Source organism: Carcharhinus amblyrhynchos, chromosome 4, assembly GCF_965287045.1.
Source record: "Carcharhinus amblyrhynchos chromosome 4, sCarAmb.v2.hapA, whole genome shotgun sequence".
NCBI lineage: Eukaryota > Metazoa > Chordata > Chondrichthyes > Carcharhiniformes > Carcharhinidae > Carcharhinus > Carcharhinus amblyrhynchos.
In genome coordinates this window covers 78825468-78846529 of record NC_137327.1, presented here as the reverse complement: position 1 = coordinate 78846529, position 21062 = coordinate 78825468, and the positions used below count along the sequence as shown (strand labels likewise).

General features: G+C 40.3%; 1 protein-coding gene across 2 annotated transcripts in view; it reads left to right on the top strand.

The window, feature by feature from the left end:
- The window catches only part of LOC145342139 (pre-mRNA 3'-end-processing factor FIP1-like), a 53483-nt gene that overhangs the window by 22027 nt on the left and 10394 nt on the right, over window positions 1–21062 (top strand). The window contains exons 6-14 of one of the 2 annotated variants that reach the window (XM_080187400.1): window positions 1041–1151; window positions 2370–2500; window positions 3392–3516; window positions 9161–9278; window positions 13747–13885; window positions 16128–16154; window positions 17756–17813; window positions 18461–18519; window positions 19741–19930. In XM_080187400.1, the coding sequence (XP_080043526.1) occupies window positions 1041–1151; window positions 2370–2500; window positions 3392–3516; window positions 9161–9278; window positions 13747–13885; window positions 16128–16154; window positions 17756–17813; window positions 18461–18519; window positions 19741–19930 (958 nt within the window). The remainder of the gene's footprint in view (window positions 1–1040; window positions 1152–2369; window positions 2501–3391; window positions 3517–9160; window positions 9279–13746; window positions 13886–16127; window positions 16155–17755; window positions 17814–18460; window positions 18520–19740; window positions 19931–21062) is intronic. The other variant, XM_080187401.1, reaches the window with a different exon arrangement.

The window sequence follows — 21062 nt, the reverse complement described above, 5'->3', positions numbered from 1 at the left end:
TGTGCTGTAAAGACTTGGAAATTTAACAATAGTAAATGTATTACAATAGTAAATGATCTGGAGGAGGGAACCGAGTGTATGGTGTCGAAATTTGCTGATGACACCAAGATTGGTGGAACGGCAAATTGCGCGGAGGGTGTGGAGAGTCTGCAGAAGGATCTAGATAGGCTGGGCGAATGGGCCAGGAACTGGCAAATGGAATTTAATGTTGGCAAGTGCGAGGTGGTCCACTTTGGTAGGAAGGATTATTACTTACGTGGCGAAAAACTGCAGCAGGCGACGGTGCAGAGGGACCTCGGGGTCCTTGTGCATGAGTCGCAAAAACCCAGCTTGCAGATGCAGCAGGTGGTCAGGAAGGCGAATGGGATGCTGGCCTTCATAGCGAGGGGGATTGAATATAAAAGTAGGGAGGTCCTGCTGCGGCTGTATAGGGCATTGGTGAGGCCGCAGCTGGAGTACTGTGCAGTTTTGGGTGCCGTACTTACGCAAGGATACTTTGGCCTTGGAGGGAGTGCAGAGGAGGTTTACTAGGCTGATGCCGGAGTTGAGGGGGTTGAGCTATGAGGAGAGGCTGAATAAACTAGGCTTGTACTCGTTAGAGTTTAGAAGAATGAGGGGAGATCTCATTGAGACATATAAGATGATGAATGAGATGGATAGGATAGAGGTGGAGAGACTTCCCGCTCAGAAAGGACAGTAGGACTAGGGGGCACAGCCTCAAGATAAAGGGGGGCGGTTTAGAACGGAGTTGAGGAAGAACTTCTTCACTCAAAGGGTGGTGAATCTCTGGAATTCTCTGCCCGTTGAAGTGGTGGAGGCTACCTCGCTAAATATTTTTAAGACGCGGGTTGATGGGTTTTTGATAAGAGAGGGGATTAAGGGTTATGGGGAGAGGACGGGAATGTGGAATTGAGCCACGACAGATCAGCCATGATCTTATTGAATGGCGGGGCAGGCTCGAAGGGCTAGATGGCCTACTCCTGCTCCTATTTCTTATGTTCTTATTCGTTATAAATGTGCCTTTTCTGTTCTTCCTACAGCAAAGTTGCATTCCAGAGGCATTGACCTTGATGCCTCTGGAAGCATCAATGGAATTCCAGTGATTGAGGCAGACTTGGACTTATTTGAAGACAAACCTTGGAGAAAACCAGGTAAGTTTTGAATAAGATAGAATTATTTTTTGGTCCTCAGTATGGTTCTATTTGGTACATGTTGCAAGTGAGGGACAATAGATCTAATTTAACACCTTTCACATTTTCAGACATTCCAAAGTTGATTAATCAATCAATTGCTTTTGAACATACGTTTTTAACATGTTTAACATGTTTTAACATATATTTAATCAGAGTTAGATATTTGTGATAATTTGATAATTATTCGTTTTATGTATGATTTTTAATGATCAAGAAATGTACCCACAATCTTCAAATGGGCAATGAAAATTGAATCAAATTTAATTGAAGTATGTTCACTGTTGTTGCTTAGGTCAATAAGCAGCTAATTAGTGCAGTCATTTCTATCAGAAAGATTAGATTTGTGAAGGTATGCTTTGTCATTTGGATTTATTGTGTAAGAGCTTCTGATCAAAAATGTAAAGCATTTAATATTATGCCTAGAGTGCAGGTGTGATTTATTCAGCAACTCCTGTGGCATTGCCAGTAACTTCCCAAATCCAGTTAAGTTTCCAAACAAAAGTCTTGCATTATATAAAAATGGAGTCATAGGAGAAAGGGATCTTCAGGCTCTGACTTGAATGGTGCTCGGAAATCCCTTTGAGTGTTGTGGGTGCTGAGTTGCTGTTGGATGTATTTTATATATGCCTCAAAGGTTAGCATGAATAGATTTTGATGTAGGCTAAGTTATAAATGTGAGAAATTAGTTAAGACAGGCAGTCTTTATTAAGTGTGCAAATTTAATTATGTGTTTCTTTATAGACATTTGAGACCCAGGTGATGAATGTTTAACTCCTCATTGTACAAGGTTGAGGGCAATTACATAAGTGTGAAAGGTCAGGAAACCCATCCTTTATGAAGGAACATGGAATGCTTTGTCACAGGAAGTAGTTGAGACTGAGAGCATTACATCATTTCAGGAATAACGGGTAAATATTTGAAGCTTAAAAGATGTAGATTTATGAAGAAAGAACAGGGCAGACGGTTCAGTTTTGGGTTGCTCTGGTAAAGAGCCAGTACCGACCAGATGGGGCCAATACCAGCATTTAGTGCAATAATCTTCTAATAGTGCAATTGAGTGAATGGGGTTATTGAGAACAAGTATTTCATTTAGAAGTGGGAGGGAAAATGTCCAGCTGAACTAAATGGCTATTTAGCACCATGTGCCTTTATTAATCCATTGGCTTTCTTTCGTAGGTGCTGATCTTTCTGACTATTTTAACTATGGCTTCAATGAAGAGACTTGGAAAGCTTATTGTGAAAAACAGCGAAGACTTCAGTTAGGACTTGATCCTATACTTGCATCTGGTTCAGAGAACAAAATATTGGTATAAAATTCTTAATTGCTTAATGACTGAATAGGATAATAATTGCTTTGCAACTTAACTTTGTTTCACAGACTTAGGAACTTTGCTGTCCGTTATGAACAGACTACTGAAAATAAAACAGGCTCCGAATGCAGTCAGAAGAATCTTGAACCCTCTGTTACATTAAAAGTTAATGGGTCCAGGTTCCATTCTAATCTGTGTTGAGTTAGTTAATTGCTGTCATTTTACTTGGAAATGCAAGGGCTTTCAAACAGTGCCCTCATCAAAACTTCTCATTAAAGAGACTGTGTACGATTTAATGCATGCTAATAATAAATTCTCCGGTCAGTGTTCAATTGTGTGTGTGCAACACACTCAGATTACTTCTGGTTTCTGCTTTCATTAGTGTGAGTGAATAAAGAAATAATTTTCATTTATATAGCAACTTTCATATCTTCTGGAAACTTTTAGCACTTCATAATCAATTCATTACATTTGAGGTGTAATCACAGTTGTTCAGATAATCAACTTGTGTAAAGGAAGGTTCAACAAAAAGCATTGAGATAAATGACTAGCTTTTTGATAAATGTTTTTAGTGGTGTTGATTGAGGAAAAAATGTTGCTTAGGGCACTCCTAGCTCCATATTGAATATCATCATGAAGTCTTTTATGCACCTGAGCAGGTGGATGGGGTCCCTGCTTAATAGCATCTTTGAAAATGAAGCATTTTGTCAGTAGCAATTGGGATCTGCCCAAATGAAATGCTGAAGTGCTGGTAGTAGTTATATGGTCTGAAAGATGTTTAATGTTAACCTTATTTTTCAGTGTGATATACAATGTTGTGTGTTTTGTACAAGTTTTGCAACAAGCCCATGTGTTTAATTATTGTCTCCAAAATTCTCCTGTACTTAGGTTCAGCAAGGGAGGGTATGTAACTTAGAGAAGGATCTAGAAAACAACTTACCAAAAATGGACGTGAAGGCTGATTTTACATCTCCACCTGGCGGAAGGATGAAAGCTGGGCCACCACCTAATAGGTAAGAGGCATAGCCACTGAAGATCAGTGAGTATTTTGTTTTGAGTTAAATAAACTAATACAAATTACAGTAGGTATGAGTGGAGCCCAATCCAGAAATAATTTTCTTTTGGTGCCCTTAAGCCCTCTTAGTGAAGTGTGGGGAGCTGTTTACTTTTAATAGAGAACCTAATAACTACCTGAAATTAAAATATTATAAATTAAAATATTATAATTTCTTTTTTGACCCTATAGAGGAAGTGAGCCAGTGCAGATTGAATTGTATGTGAATGGAGGCAACCTTAAATGCAATACTTTAATGCTTTTCTAATGATGTAAAAGGATTATACAACTGAAGCATACAGGAAAATCCTAGTGTAATCAATTGGTAGCATTAAGTTGGTTGATCTTGACCAGATAGCAGTAGGGGAAACTACAATTAGTAAACCAAGAACCAATGTGTGAAGGTTAGCTAAGTAATTATTACTCTCTTCTCCACTTGAAATTCCTTTCTATTGGTTTATCAAGCTGATGAATGTCCCTTGGCCATTGTTCTATTAGATAGATGAACAGGGTGTGGTGTAGAATACAGACAGGGGTAGAATACAGATAGCAGAGATTTGAATGAGCCCTGGTTTATAGAGGCTTGCCAGGAGTCTATCAGGATAGTCAAATCTAGAGATAATAACGACGTAGATGTTTAAACAGTAGGGACAGGTTACACTAGGTGAGCCTGATTGAGCTTGATTTGGTTAAAAAGCGCATATCCGGGCCAAATTGGACGTGATGGTTGCAGATGGCCTGGTTCAAGAACTGACCAGGAATAGGAGATGAGTTTATGATGGTGGCAAAAGACAATGGGTTCTGTCTTCCTAATATTCAGTTGGAGAAAATGTTAGCTCAACCAGTATTGAATGCCTTGATGAGCAGCATGACAAATCTCTGATGGAAGGGCCAAGAGAGGTGGTGATGAAGTCTGGGTTTTAGAAGTATATGATGTACAGGAGATTATTGCCAGTGTCACCACTTACCGTAGCGATCCATTGGTATCCTAGTGGAGAGTGAGTATATATGTTTGTGTGAAAACAGAATTTGGCTTGGCTGTGATACTCCTTGATTGAACCACTTGCTATCTATGCTCCCTTGAAGAAGGAAACAAGTATTAGAAGTGTACTCCAAGAAGGGTCAATGTGTTTAGGAAGGGAGAAAACTGTAGTAGGAGGAATGTCACTGGTGGAATAAGATATTTTCATTTCTTCATTCTTTTTAAAACCTCAAGTGCTTGCAACCAATCAAATGCATAAATAATGTTGATTTTGTCGCTGTTTTTAAGTATGGTTGGTTTCAGTCCAGTTCAAAGAAGATAAATATAATAGATGATATAAAATTGACTAATATGGTACCCACAGATTTAAAAATTCTGATGTCGCTTCATAAGAACTAGGAGAAGGAATAGGCCATCTAGCCCCTTGAGCCAGTCCCGCCATTCAATAAGATCATGGCTGATCTGATAGTCGTTCAGTTCCATTTACCTGCCTGCTTCCCATAACCCTTAATTCCCTTATTGGTCAAAAATCTATCTACCTGTGACTTAAACACATTTAACGAGGTAGCCTCCACTGCTTCAAAGGGCAGAGAGTTCCAAAGATTCACTACCCTTTGGGAGAAGAAGTTCCTCCTCAACTGTTCTAAATTAACTTCCCCTTATTTTGAGGCTGTGCCCCCTAGTTCTTGTTTCCATTCTAAGTGGAAATAATCTCTCTGTTTCTACCCTGTGTAGCCCCTTCATTATCTTGTATGTCTCTATAAGATCTCCACTCAACCTTCTAAACTCCAACGAGTACAGGCTCAGTCTACTCAATCTCTCCTCATAAGCTAACCCCTTATCTCTGGAATCAACCTGGTGAACCTTCTCTGCACTCCCTCCAAAGCTAATATATCCTTTCTCAAATAAGGTGACCAAAATTGCACACAATACTCTAGGTGCAGCCTCGCCAGTATCTTGTACAATTGCGGCAAGACCTTCCTGCTTTTATACTCCATCACTCTTGCAATAAAGGCCAACATTCCATTTGCCTTCTTGATCACCTGCAAACTGAGTTTTTGTGATTCATGCACAAGGACCCCTAGGTCCTCTGCACAATACCATGTTGTAATTTTTCACCATTTAAAAAATAGTCCATTTTACTATTATACCTTCCAAAGTGGATAACCTCACACTTGCCAACGTTATACTCCATCTGCCAGATCCTTGCCCACTCACTGAGCCTATCCAAATCTGTCTGCAGACTTTCTGCATCCTCCACGCAATTTGCTTTCCCACTTATCTTTGTGTCATCCACAAATGTTGTAACCCTACACTTGGTCCATGGACAGGTGATTGCTGGCTAGGAATAGCCAAATTTGCAATACCACTTCTGTCAGGTGGCAAAAACAGGGGCTAAAGCAACAGAGACACCTGCTTTCTGCAGATTTAATCCTTCATCTGGATGAGCATCAAAAATCTATTTTTTTAAATAACAACATAGTGGTGATATAAATAGAGGAACTTATTGGAAAGAATGAATGTGAGGAGTCTTTGATTTATAAAAGCAGTTTTTCCTTAGATTAGGTGGTTTGTGTGCTTCACTGTTTGATTCATTTCCTGCCAGTTTTGTCTATAATATGCCATCAGTAAAATTTAAATAGAAATATTCTACACTTGGAGGTCATGGGTGGAGGAATTTCTCCATTGATTTTTTTTTTAGAAAGCAACTTTACTGTTAAATCTTCTTTTGATCAGTACATCTTTATCCAATTTTAGCATAACTTGTAGAAACTCCTGCTTAGTCATAAAACAATATATTTTTTTAAACTTCCAAGTTTAGGTTGGACGCATAATTACGCAAGGATTTTTAATGCCCAGCAGAGTTCAGGATATGATTTCTGCACTTGATATGTTTTTATTAATAATGGATTTGAAGACGACTTTTAGGTTACTACAGTTAGTTCTTTATATTTAAGAGTAACTAATGTAAACTTACCTAAGCGGTGTTATAATTCAGGTTAGAAACGCAAGTATTTTCTGACATCTGCCAGGATCATGGGTTTTGCAGTTTGAATTTGGCTGGGGTAAGCATTAGATGTTTCACCTCAGGTATGATTCAACTGACCCACTAGGGAGCTTTTATCAAACAAAGTTTATTTAAGAATACAGCTAACATGTATGGAAGAAAATTAGTAATAACATTTACCAATTACAAATAGAAACAACCATAATATTGTATAAAACTTAACAGTTAGACACCATGCCTACCAAACAAATCTCAAACAAAACCCTTGCCACGGATTTATCACAGAACATCACAAATGTTCATGTAATGCTGGAACTTATTCCTTTGGTTGGCTGCAACAGTTTTCTTGATGCATACACATAAGAACATAAGAACATAAGAACATAAGAAATAGGAGCAGGAGTAGGCCATCTAGCCCTTCGAGCCTGCCCCGCCATTCAATAAGATCATGGCTGATCTGTTGTGGCTCAGTTCCACTTTCCCGCCCTCTCCCCATAACCCTTAATCCCCTCTCTTATCAAGAACCCATCAACCCGCTTCTTAAAAATATTTAGCGAGGCAGCCTCCACCACTTCAACGGGCAGAGAATTCCAGAGATTCACCACCCTTTGAGTGAAGAAGTTCCTCCTCAACTCCGTTCTAAACCGCCTCCCCTTTATCTTGAGGCTGTGCCCCCTAGTCCTACTGTCTTTTTTGAGCGGGAAGAGTCTCTCCACCTCTATCCTATCCATCCCATTCATCATCTTATACGTCTCAATGAGATCTCCCCTCATTCTTCTAAACTCTAACGAGTACAAGCCTAGTTTATTCAGCCTCTCCTCATAGCTCAATCCCCTCAACTCCGGTATCAGCCTAGTAAACCTCCTCTGCACTCCCTCCAGGGCCAAAATATCCTTGCGCAGGTGCGGCGCCCAAAACTGCACACAGTACTCCAGCTGTGGCCTCACCAATGCCCTATACAGCTGCAGCAAGACCTCCCTACTTTTATATTCAATCCCCCTCGCTATGAAGGCCAGCATCCCATTCGCCTTCCTGACCACCTGCTGCACCTGCAAGCTGGGTTTTTGCGACTCATGCACAAGGACCCCGAGGTCCCTCTGCACCGTCACCTGCTGCAGTTTTTCGCCACGTAAGTAATAATCCTTCCTACCATTATTCCTACCAAAGTGGACCACCTCACACTTGCCAACATTAAATTCCATTTGCCATTTCCTGGCCCATTCGCCCAGCCTATCTAGATCCTTCTGCAGGCTTGAAGTCAGAACAGCTCCCCAAAACACCAGGGAGAGAACGAGAGAGAGAGAGACATTCTAGGTACTAGCTAGCAAACGACCAACAGCAGGATTTTCACTCCAGGAATGCTTGGGGACCTGCTTCCGGTTAGTCAGCAGAATTTACAACACTGGGGAGAGAGAGAAAAACAGGTATTGATCATGTCCAGTAGAGGGAAAGGTGGTAAAGGCGGAGCCAAGTGGCACTGCAAGGTACTCCACGACAATATTCAAGTCATTATCAAACCTGCTATCAGGCGTCTGGCTCGCCGCGGAGGTGTCAAGCGTATCTTGGGCTTGATCTACAAGGAGTTCCGCGGGGTGTTGAAGGTGTTTTTGGAGAATGTGATCAGGGCCTTGATAACCTACACTGAACATGCCACGCGCAAAACAGTGACCGCAGTGGATGTGGTACATGCGCTAAAGTGCCAGGGGCGGACCCTGTATGGCTTTAGTGGTTGAGGACAGTGTAAAAGGGAACAGAGACTCAAGTCTGATGTCCAAGCACCTTCTAAACTAAAACAGCAGTCATACTGAAAATGAAAGAATTCCTGTCACTTGACTTGCCAACCATTTGTCTGCCTAACAATGCATGGTTATAAAAAAACCCAGGAAGTACCTGAGGCTCAGAGTAAAAATAAACAAAACCTCATAAACAAAACCTCATTTACTACCTATTTCAGTAGGAATAAAACAACTTCTATCAGACAGTTCGGCAACAAACAAAAAAAACCCAAAGCTGCTTAGTTGCAGAGAACATGATTCAGAAAATAACTTTCTTAAAGGCACACTAAGGTCATAGCTGTTTCGTGGAGTCAGCCTTGTCATGATTTGAGATGCACACCATCATCTACCTGCAAATGTTCTTGATCATTTTGGCAATATTGCCATTCAGTTGCTTACAAACATCATTTAATCCCAACAGTACTGAGGTTCTTTGCATTTCTATATATTTATCATCCAGTACAATGAAATAATTTCTAAATCTGAGTGCTGAAAGCGCAGTCCAGTAATGTAGAAAACTAATATTTGTTTTGTCTCAGTATTGTCTGAACAGTCTTTTGGAAAGAAAAAACTCCAACCCACCCCTCCCTTTTTCTATTTCCACTCCAACACCACGCTTTTGCAAAGTGCTGTTGTAAGATTGTAAAGGTTAAGCATTTGAACAGACATGGATGTGGATTGTGAACATGACTGTATTTTTGCTAATACATTGTTGGAATATCTTGGCTCACTGGTATCTCAATATTGCATAATATATTTAAATAGGACTAATTCTAGCAATTATTGTTGTATTTGAGACCCAACTCTTTGGAACTATCAGATTTAATGTAATATTAAGTTTCCCCTCCAGAAAACTTGCTGGCACAATTGATGTTATTGGTGGATACACGGGTTCTATCAGAAGGGTAGAAGGAAGGCGGCGAGACAAACATGGCGGAGATGAGAGTGCGATTCAGGTAAAAGAAACACAAACTTTTTTTTACATTAACCATAAAATTAAAATTGGATCAAGTTTATTGTTAGAAGTGGGCAGTCTTGTCAGAAACTCTTAAGTGATGAAGGATACAGTACATTCTGTTTCATTATTCTCCACACTGTGTTAAAGGTGGTGAAAAATGGACATTTGAGTTGGTTTACTAGTGGCAATTAATGCCCATGAAACAATGCTGCAGCGAAAAGTCAAAATTTTCAGCATTGGAGCGGAGACAGTTCTCAGGGGAGAAAGTGTTGTAAGTGATTGCTACCATGGAAATTTGTCTTAGTTTGCAATAAATGGTGATCAATAGTTCAGAGTTCATTTCCTGGAGGATGAAGCACCAGACTGTGTACAGGGGGAATAGCACATTGTCTGAATCTGTCGTCTTGATGTCAAGTTAATTCAAGGTCCCTTAGGCTTGTTCAGATAAATGTAAAAGCTTCCATGACACAATTCAGATACATGCAGAGGAGTTCTGCCAGTGCTAACGTTTATTGCTAAATCAGTAGCACCAGAACCAGAGTAACTACTCATTTATCTCATTGCTGTTTGCTGGGGACCTTGCTGTATGCAAATTGGCTGGCGTGTCCATTTTAGAATGGCTAAATTTCAGAAGCTGTGAAAACAGTGAACTAAATTTTAAACTTCTTCAATGTCCCGGAGATGTGGAAAGCACAAACATTTTCTTTCTGTCCACAGATTGTGTAGTCTATCTATTTAAAATCTGATTAGTTTTGTGAGTCTTTTTATAATTCTTAGGATTATCTAAAGCCAACACTGTGTGAAGTCCATACCCCATGGGCGGAATCTTCCCAAAAAAATTCTACATGCCATAAAAATCTGAAAATGGGACTGTTCCACACAAGTCCTTAGGGCAAGTTCGGCACTGCAATCTTACCGCACTCTGTCAGCTTTTCTAACAGCTGGGAGATATGTGCTGGGGGGTGGGGAGGTGGTGGGCAGGTGGGCAGAGTCTAGGTTGTCAGGGAAGCCAGCTGCTTGAGTACTTGAGCACCATTGCACAAGGTGACCCCATCATCCCTGCATACCATCCCCCCCCCTCACCCCTGTATAAGCCCTGCATAATCGTACATATCCCCCACCCAGGCCCCACCCTATGGTGCCCAGGTGGGCACTGCCATGCTGGTACTGCCCAACCATGCCCACAATCATCCAGAGGTTTCAAAAACCTCCAATCCCCTGGTGTGACTATGATACCTGATCTCTGCTACTGCAGATTCTTGCCAGAGAGTGGAGAAGCAGCTGTGAGGCCCAAAGCAGCCAAGCTGGAGTACTAAGCGCTTCTAACTTACATTAGTTTTATACAAGTAGGCTTCATGCTGTTTCTGTTCTCTGGCAAAACAGGGCTGGAAGGATACAACACGCACAAATTGTTTTTTTAGCCTCCTACGGAATTTTCCCAGCTCACCATGCTCATTGATCTGATGCCCCATGTCTTTTGGTCTGGTCTATTGTGTACTTTTGTTTTTGGTGATCGAAATGAATTAATTTACCAAATTTCCTTGTTAGTAATGTGGTATTCTAGAATGTGGCTCCTACATTCTCAAGACAGTTTCAAGTTGTGATCTTTGATGTTTAATATGGAGCCACTTTAACTTGCATTACCGAATAATTAACTAGAGGAAACCTTTTTCTAAATTAAGAATACTGAGGTCAATTATAATTCACCCACCATAATCCTGAATCATAAAAACTGGATGGAGTCCTATACTTCTCTTGGGTAGTACTATCTCAAGAGGCAACGTGGTGTACCTAGATTCCCAAAACACACTTGACTAAATTCCACACAAAGCATACTGATGTAAAACCTGGGACTCGCTCAGAAACTGAATAAAAGATAGGAAACAGAGTACTTATAAAATCATAGAATCCCTACAGTACAGAAGGAGGCCATTCAGCCGAGTCTGCACCGACCACAATCCCACCCATGTCCAATCCCTGTAGCTCCACGTGTTTATCCTGCTAATCCCCCTGACATTAGGGTCAATTTAGTATAGCCAATCAACCTAACCTGCACATCTTTGGGAGTGGGAGGAAACCAGAGCACCTGGAAGAAACCAACACAAACACTGGGAAAACGTGCAAAGTCCATACAGACAGTGACCCAAGGCTGGAATTGAAACCAGGTCCTTGCTGTGAGGCAGCAGTGCTAACCACTTTTTCATGAACTGATTGCCTGTATGGAAAAATACTTGGTACGGCACTCCAAGGCTCTATTTATTTATAAATGCTTGTAATTTATAAGAGTGCTCTGATTTCCGAGATTTGGTGTAACGTGGTCAGAATTGGGGTGGGGGTGTGTTGTATTAGCTCTAGAAAAGCTGAAAAATAAAGTTGATGTTAAACATTTCCAATGCCAAATTGCAATCAAAAAAGAATGTTAACCACGACACAAAACAATTGAAATTGGTCAGAGGAAGTAGCAATCAATAGTGCAGACTATAACCTGTTTTCTGGTCTGATCATATCTGAAATACCACATCCTATTCTGATTGCCAAGACATAAGGGAGACATTTATGTGCTAGAAACGGTACTAAGAGTCACGAGATTCCCAAAAGACATTTGACAAGATTCCACACAAAGGATTACTGATTAAATTCAAAGCTGACTAACAAGGAAAAGCAGCCTAGAAGTGAGGCATCGTGACTTTTTTTTAAAATTCATTCATGGAACAAGCATGTCGCTGGCTGGCCAGCATTTATTGCCGATTCCTAGTTGCCCTTGAGAAGGTGTTGGTGAGCCGCTGCTTTGAATCACTGCAGTCCATGTGCTGTGGGTTGACCCACAATGATGTTAGGGAGGGAGTTCCAGGATTTTGACCCTGTGAAGGAATAGTGATATATTTCCAAGTCATTTTACAGATGTATACAAGATTGGTATGGGAGTGGAAAAGGTAAATCTGGAATATTACTACAACTGGAGGGACTGCAAGCAGCTCCAAAAACAAAATGTAAATTTAAGACTGATGTTAGGAAACCAGGATGATCATAAAATAAAATTTGTGATAGACAAATGGAGTTAAAAATCCTGGGCTCATTTAAGAAACAGGTACTGCAATAATTTATTCTGATATTACGGAATGGATTAATTAAATTGACTCAAATGGTTTTCCTTGTCTATAACTACTTTGTGTCCTTGGTTACTTTGGTCTCTGTGGCTCATTAGTACATTAGGTAAGACCAGCTCAGCCATAGAGGTGGCTGGGATGTCACTAAAGTGACAATTCAATGAAAGAAACTCTACTGTATGTCAGGGGTCAAAACTTTACCAAAAAATTTCAACTGTAGATCCCAGGGATATTGTTAAGCTTGCATAGAACACTGATATGGTACAGGCCGTTGTAATTCACTGAAGGCATTTTTAGATGGAGCCAATAAATTTCAAGCTGATGCAGCTGATTAACTACCTGACTACAAAGAAGCACTAAAGGAAAAAAATAAGCATCAAGACCCTGCTGCAGATTCCATTAACTTATTGGATGTAAATCAACCAGAACTCAAAATGTCTGTTATAACCAAAAACTCTAAAGCTAATTCAAAGTGGGGACATTTATAGATTTAGCATCTTTACACCACATGGATAAATAAATGGAACTAATTGCCTGGAGAGATTGTAGACGTGTCTGCAGATTTAAGAGGGAGGAAAGTTTTTTAATTCCTCCATGGGACATGGACGTTGCTGGCTGGCCAGCATTTATTCTCCATCCCTAGCTGCCATCTTGAAATGCTGCAGTCCATGTGCTGTGGGTTGATCCACAATGCCATTAGGGAGGGAATTCCAGGATTTTGACCCAGCGACTGCAAAGAAATGCCAGTGTTTCCAAGCCAGGATGGTGAGTGGCTTGGAGGGGAACTTGCAGATGATGGTTTTCCCATGTATCTACTGTTCTTATCTTTCTAGATGAAACTGTTTGTGGGTTTGGAAGATGCTGTCTGAGGATCTTTGGTGAATTGCTGCAGTGCATCTTGTAGATCAGTACACACTGTTGCTTCTGAGTGTCTGTTGTGGAGGGAGTGGATGTTTGTGGATTTGTTGCCAATCAAGCGGGCTACTTTGTCCTGAGTGATGTCAAGCTTCTTGACTTTTGTTGGACCTGCACTCATCTAACCAAGTGGGGAGTATTCCATCACACTCCTGACTTGTACCTTGTAGATGGTGGATGGACTTTGGGGAGTCAGGAGGTGAGTTACACGCCGCAGTATTCCTAGCTTCTGACCTGCTCTTGCAGCCACTGTGTTTATGTGGCGAGTCGAGTTGAGTTTCTGCTCAGTGGTAAACCCAAGAATGTTGCCAGCTACTGTGTATATTCGGGAGTAGCTTGATTGCCTTTCCCTGTTTGTGTCTTCCTAACTCCCTGTTTAGTGCAGTTTTGAAACTGGAATGTTATTGACTCAATTATAAAATTATTTTGGTTGTGTGATGTTAGGTTCTCGGAGACCATGGAAACAAAAGGCCACCATTTCCAACCCCGACAGGCCCTCCTCCTCCGATACCCGGACCACCACCTCATTTCTTGCACCCACCCCCTCCTGTCACTAGTGGGCCACCGCCCATACATCCACCAGGTAAGAATCTTTGATACTTCTTCTGGTTATAGATTTCTTAGTTGTATTTTGAATGTCGTAACAGTTGAAGAAGGTTTAACGAGCAGAATACCAAGAGTGTGTGTCCTGGAATTCCTGGTATTAGTGAAACTGTATTTCATGACTGCAGTCTGTCATTACTGTTGCAACCAGAAAAATTTTCAACTAAAAAATCGGCTGTTTGTCATCAAATTAGAGGGAAAACACACTTTCTGATTGAACGTGAGCTAAAAAGGGTTTGGGGCAAATTATTCAAGCATTTAAGGTGAAACTGCCCACTGATCTCCTGACTTTTTTTTCCTTTCTTTAGTTTTGTAATTTCCAGGGAAAATATCAATTTTAATTTTCTATGTATATTTTTCACTTATAGTGCACCTGTACATTTGATTTATTATGCTCATTGTTAATGGGTGGGGGGGAAGCTTGGCATCTTTATTGCAAGACCGTCAAGAGGCCAAGTTTATTTGTACTCTGATTCAAGCTATAAAACTCTTCTAAGGTGAAAATAGCTCCCACCAGTGGGTGCAGTTAAATATTCTCTCTGTTGTTATCCTCTATTTGATCCCTGGTCTTTGCTGAATACTAAGAGTTCAGTAATTTAATGGAATTTCTGTATTGGAAATGCTTTCGGAATGTGCATGTGTGTGAATATTAAGTGAAAAAGTGTCAAGTTTGAGTATACTGCCTTTGTCTTGCGTGATCTGCCATCACTGACCTGAAGTGTGCTTGGGGTAAGGTTGGGCTTTGATGAAGGGTCGCCTGGACTCGAAACATCAGCTCTTTTTTTCTCCTTCCAGCTGCTGACAGGCCTGCTGAGATTTTCCAACATTTTCTCTTTTGGCTGAAGTGTGGTTTCTTTTGCATGATAGTAGAGTACATCTGGCATGAGCTTCTGCCATCACAGGAAGAGTTTGGAATTCATTTCCCCCTCAATAACAAATGATCTATTGCCATCACATTGATTTAACTGATTTATACTGATACTGTATAATCAATGATTCAATAAATTAAACCTTTAAATGCAACAAATATGACACAAATATTTATTTTCCTTTTGGGCAAGGGAAGAGGTAGGTTTTAAGTCCTTTCCTCTCAGTTTTCTTCACCCATCAGGGCAAGAATGACAATCTTCTACCTACTGGACTTGCATCTATAACTATCCCTTTATCTTCGAACAGCAAAGTCAGGCTGGAAAACCTGATTCGTGAATTTTCCTTACTTCAATAGCTTGTTTTCCCAATCTGAAAATCAAATCGCATAGTTAAATTCTTTGTCGCATTGTGGTAACAAATAAATAGTAGAAGGCATTTCTTAAAACAAGATTCCTACTTTATTTAATTGGGCTCAAAACCATCATGGATTAATGGAAATCTCTACTTATTCTGGGGATGAGGGACCTAACTGAAGTGATGAGGACATTCATTGGATGTAGGCGTCGCTGGCTGGGCCTGCACTTGTTGCCCTTAAAGTGATGGTGAGCTGTCGTCTTGAAATGTTGCAATCCATGTCGTGCACACCCACAGTGCTGTGAGGGAGGGTATTCCATGGTCTTTGACCCAGTGACAGTGAAGGAATGGCGATTATAGATCCAAGTCAGCGTGACTTAGAGGGAATCTTGCAGGTGGTGGTGTCCCCATTCACCTGAAGTGGATGTACAAGCACAGCGTAAAGTAATATATGCAAGCATCAAACTGATAAAGTTGCTTAGATGATGAGACCCAGCATTTGTTTTGTGAGAAATGGGAAATACTTTGTTTCTGTGGGTGATGTTCTTCTGAGGATGATGTTGAAGCAAGTTGCTTGTGCACAATGGAACTCTCTTTATGTTAATACCTTCTTTCTGTGACATTAAAGTCAAAGAAGTGCAAAATTGGGTAGGTATAAAACAAATATCTAACCTGTAGCTGTGTTTATACCAGATGACTTGAGTGAGAATGGTATTTGCATTTACAGCACCCTACTCAGCAAAATGATCAATAATTCTGTGAATTAATGAAGAATAATCTGATGTTTATCAATGTAACCACATTGTTGATGCCTGTTTACTGTAATTTAGCAACCCTGTCGTTAGTCTAAAATTTTTTCTCTGCCTTGGGAGGGTTCAGAAGGAACCACTCTTCCAGGTAACTGGAGAATATTTTTATCAATTAAACTTTAATATTAGAATCAGCTAATACTTTAATAAAGTTTTGTTTTAAGCAAGTGAATCTTGTTGTGTTCACAGGAATGCCACCACCTGGTCCTCTTCCAGGTAATCGTACTTTCAATTTACATTCATATAAATGTAAGAAATGCACTTGGTTACTTTAAAGGATCTACAGTTGGAATTGGAGAATTTTAATGGAACAATTTTATACCCAAATATGCTGCAAACTTAGCATAAAATAATGGGCAGTAATAATGCTGCTGATTTCACAAATATTAATACCGAGACAAAGTTCAAGACTCCGTATCTGAATGTGCACAGCATTCATAACAAAATGGATGAATTGTTAGCACAGATAAAAATAAATATGTATGACCTGATAGCCATTACAGAGACATGGTTGCAGGGTGACCAAGTTGGCACCTGAATATTGAACAGTATTAGACTTTCGAAAAAATAGAAAGTTAGGAAAAGATGATGGAGTAGTTCTATTAATTAACAGTGGTATTGGTACAGCAGTGAGAGATCACCTTGGCTCAAAAGAGCAAGATAGTGGGGAGAAATCTTACCAAAAAATGGCAGTGTGTAGTTTCTGTTGAGAAAACTGGCATGTTTGCCAGTGAGGGGCCTGGAAGATCAGAACTTGGAAACTCGCCGACATGTATCATACTTCCGTAGAATCAGTTTGGGTAGAAATAAGAAATAGTAATGCTAAGAGGCTACTTGGTTGGACATATACACGGTGCATCTGGGGAATTGATCACGGAAAACAAAGAAATGGCAGAGGTGTTAAACAGGTATTTTGTGTCCATTTTCACTGGAGAAGACTTACCCCCCAAAAGATGTTTAAAAATCAAAAGTTAACCAGGAGGGAAGAACTTTAAACAATCACTATCATTAGGGAAAAGGTACTGGGAAAACTATTTGACCTGAAGGCTGTCAAATCCCCAGGATCAGATGGCCTACATCTAGGGTTTAAAAGAAGTGGCTACCGATTTGTAGGTGCATTGGTTGTAATCTTCCAAAAAAATCTTAGATTCTAGAAGGATCCCTGTGGATTCGAAAATAGCAAATGTAACAAATTTCACCAACATTCTGAAGTTGCTAATTTTTTCTGATCTTGTGCAGGACAGTACAGATGTGTTTGCCACATGTAGTACTCTGCTCTGGGTAACTTACCTGTTATAATACAAATGGGATATCTGAGCAGCTTCCACGATGTTTGAATCTCATGTAAAAAGAAATTAGGATGTAATGTCAGTATTGAAGTAACAGTGAACTTCTGTACAGCATTGAGGAAATATCTTCAAATTTCCCTTCCTAAATGTGATGTGCTGAGTGAGGCCACATTGACACTTCAGTTGATGCCCTAGCTAAGGTCTGTTATCGATTAGGGGTGAAATTCCAAATCTTTCAGTCTGTAATGCTCTGCCAGTTTCAAAATAAACATTGGGGCAGGATTGGGATACACCTATCCAGCTATACATTGTGTTGTTTCTGTATATGTGTTAGGATCAGTCATTACATATTGAACCTTGCTGTTCAGAGAGATAAAATTCAGTGTGTAAACCAATGAGCAATATGGCCAAAGATCAATTTTGTGGTCCTAATGATGTGTTGTTCTGCAGTATAGCTTACTGAGAAATAATGTTTTCCGAATTTAGTCAGGTGTGTAAAATGACCTAAGCTGTGCTTCCTCTCTGCAGCATTATTTCCGCCACCAGTTGTGCCCCCTCCGACATTACTGTTGCCAACCATGGAAGGGTAAGAAAAAGTGTGCAGCAGCATGACTTTCTAACAGCTAAGATTGGGGAGAAACCCATTGTTACAAAGAAAGAAATACAGTTGTGTTTATATAGTGCCTTTCGTGACTGCAGAATGTCACAAAAGACTTCACAACCAATGAAATAAAACTTTTTGAAGTGTGGTCACCATTGTAATGTAGGAAATTTGGATTTTTGAAAAGCCTTTGAATAAGAAACTACTGTTTTAAGATCAGAGCATGTAGAGTTGGAGTGCAGGTAGCAGAATGGGTAAGCTGGCTTGGGCAGTGTTTTACAGGCTGGTGCTGGGACCACTTCACAATTTACATAAACTATTTAGACTCAATAATCAGAGGTAAAATTTGCAGAAAAACCAAATTGTGAAAAATTTATATAATTGATGACATTACGTTTGCAGAATTGGTGTTCCGTTGGCAAATTTAATATGGGCAAATGTGAAGTAGTGAATTTTGCCAAGAAGAATATGGAGATGTTACATACTGTGAGGGAAGGGGAGATGAATGTATGCATCACTAAAAATAGTGAAGCAAGTTTGAAAAAAAGAGCAAGCCAATCACTGAGGGTCAGTTCTATAGGGATAACATTGAAATGCTCTTGAGCCTAGCAAATAATTTCTGTCTCTTCTAGTGGTCCACCTCCAGGCTATGACAACAGACCACCTCCTCTGTTCCCCTATACTACTGCAGGTAATTGTTAAATTCTATTGGAAACGTATATTTTAATCTTGCATATAACGTTCACTGGCAATACAATTTATTAGAATCTCTAGCAACATTTCCCCAGTGTATATACTTATTAAAATTAATTTTCTTTTGTTCCCCTTTTTGGTTTTGTTTTGCCAGTTTTTTCCCCTCTGTTCCTGAACGTGCTGGTTCATGCTGAAGCATGGTTCCACGGGTGCTGGGCACCCTCTAGTACCTCGCGCAAGTGGCCATTACACACATGTGCCTGGATGGTGAGTGTCAGCAGGCTTTACAACTGTGAGCATATCACACCTGAGCCTGATCGGGTTTTCACTCGACATACATGCACATGCTCTTCCAGTAAGGAGCATTGAATAGATATGAGGCGTGCAAACTCCAGTTGATTGATAAACTCACCTGCCACTTCCCTCTCCTTGTTTGAGATGGAGGTGAGACCCAGAAATGAGCCTTAGTTGCTTTCTTGGTGACGTAGGCTAACTCACCATTGACTGGACATTGAACCTAGAAATGTCTGGTCTTTATTTTTTCAATCTACATAGTGTTTCCTTTATTCATTAAAATTCGATACTCTTAAATATAATTTGTGCTAGTTCTACTTGATGTATTGAAATCAAGCTAAATATTGGAGGAAATGGAAATTGAAGCATTAACTGAAATCAGTAAATGACAGAGCAACATGTGATGGACAAAATCTGAATCATATGCAGGTTCTGATAATGGTAAATATCAATTTCTGTCATACTTTGGGCATTATGGACCAAATTTGTTCATTGCAATGAGTTTAACTGTTATGTTCGTCCCTTGAAAGAGGAAAAAAGGCACTTGTATATACAATGCACTAATTATCTACATTTATATCTGAACATCCATTTACTTTATCTGAAGCTTTTTTTTGTAAGTCATGGTAGGTCAGAAAAGCTGTGTCAATCAGGCTAGTTACTTTGTGACTCTCTGTTATCCATTGATTTCCAGTATATTCAAAGCAAATGATTCCAGTTCCATGCTGAGTATATGTATAAACTGACCTTTGTGGTTTAACTATTTCTTTTCAGGTTCAATCCTGCCCGCCCTGCTTTCTCCCAACTTGTCGATCATGAACTTGTGCGTTGTTAAGATGATTGTCATAAATGACTTTTGTTCTGTAGTCATTTGGGCATATTTTTAATCTGTACCTCACTTCCCTTAATTTTTCCCCCCCACCAGATTCTGGATTAATAGGTTATCCTGCTATCTCCACCACGCACACACCCTGGATGAACACTGTTGAGAAAAGCACCAACAGTCACTGGGAGTACCAAGGACCTCGACGAGAAAGAGAAAGGGAACGAGAACCTGATCGAGATAGAAATCGCGAGCGAGATCGTGGCCCGACACCAACAACATCTGAATACAAGTGAGTGAATGTCAAGATCAGAAGAAATAACATTATTAAAATTCAAAATTTTAAAAAGCGGTGAATGGATATATCACATCAGTGCAAAAGATGGGTGGAGAGGGGAAGGGGAGTAAATGAATTTGTCCAGGCTGGAACAAGAGGAGAAGGAAGCAGCTGCAACAAAGATCAGTATAATAAGAGATTATTAAGGGGACTCGATCAGAATTTAAATGTAGTGTAGTTAAGGTATTCTGCTAAATTTTAGTATTACTGAGAAAGACAGGAAAGGTGAAGCTTTTTGTCCCTCACTCGTGACAATAGCAAGAATACCAATGTCAAGGAAAACAACAACTTTATATACTGTATGAGAAGAGGGTGTTAATTGGTTGACAAGTGGACTCTAATTGGTAGAAGAATTGATGTAGAGATGCCAACGTTGGACTGGGGTAAACATAGTAAGAAGTCTCAACACCAGGTTAAAGTCCAACCAGTTTATTTGATAGTAAGTTTTCAGAAACGGTGTGTGGAAGGTTCTGATCAGCGAAGGGCATATAAAGTCACACACGGTTTACAGATTACTGATTAGAAGGCAAGCTAACCTCCTATTCAAGTCTTATAGATGCAGACAATGTGAGTAGAGATAGCTTTAGCATATAGGTTGTAGAGATGTGTGTTGTCTCCAGACAGGACAGTAAATGATATTTTACAAGCCCAGGCAAGTCATGTGGGTTATGGATAGTGTGACATGAACCCAAGATCCTGGTTGAGACCGTCCTCGTGTGCGGAACTTGACTATCAGTCTCTGGTCAGCGATTCTGCGTTGTGTGTCGTGAAGGCCGCTTTGGAGAACGCTTACCCGAAGATCAGAGACCAAATGCCTGTGACCGCTGAAGTGTTCGCCAACAGGAAGGGAACGGTCTTGGCTGGTGATTGTCAAGCGATGTTCATTCATCCATTGTCGTAGCGTCTGCATGGTCTCCCCAGTGTACCATGCCTCGGGGCATCCTTTCCTGCAGTGTATTAAGTAGACAACATTGGTCGAGTTGCAAGAGTATGTGCCATGTACCTAGTGGATGGTGTTCTCACGTGAGATGATGTCATCCATGTCAATGATCTGGCATGTCTTGCAGAGGTTGCTGTGGCAGGGTTG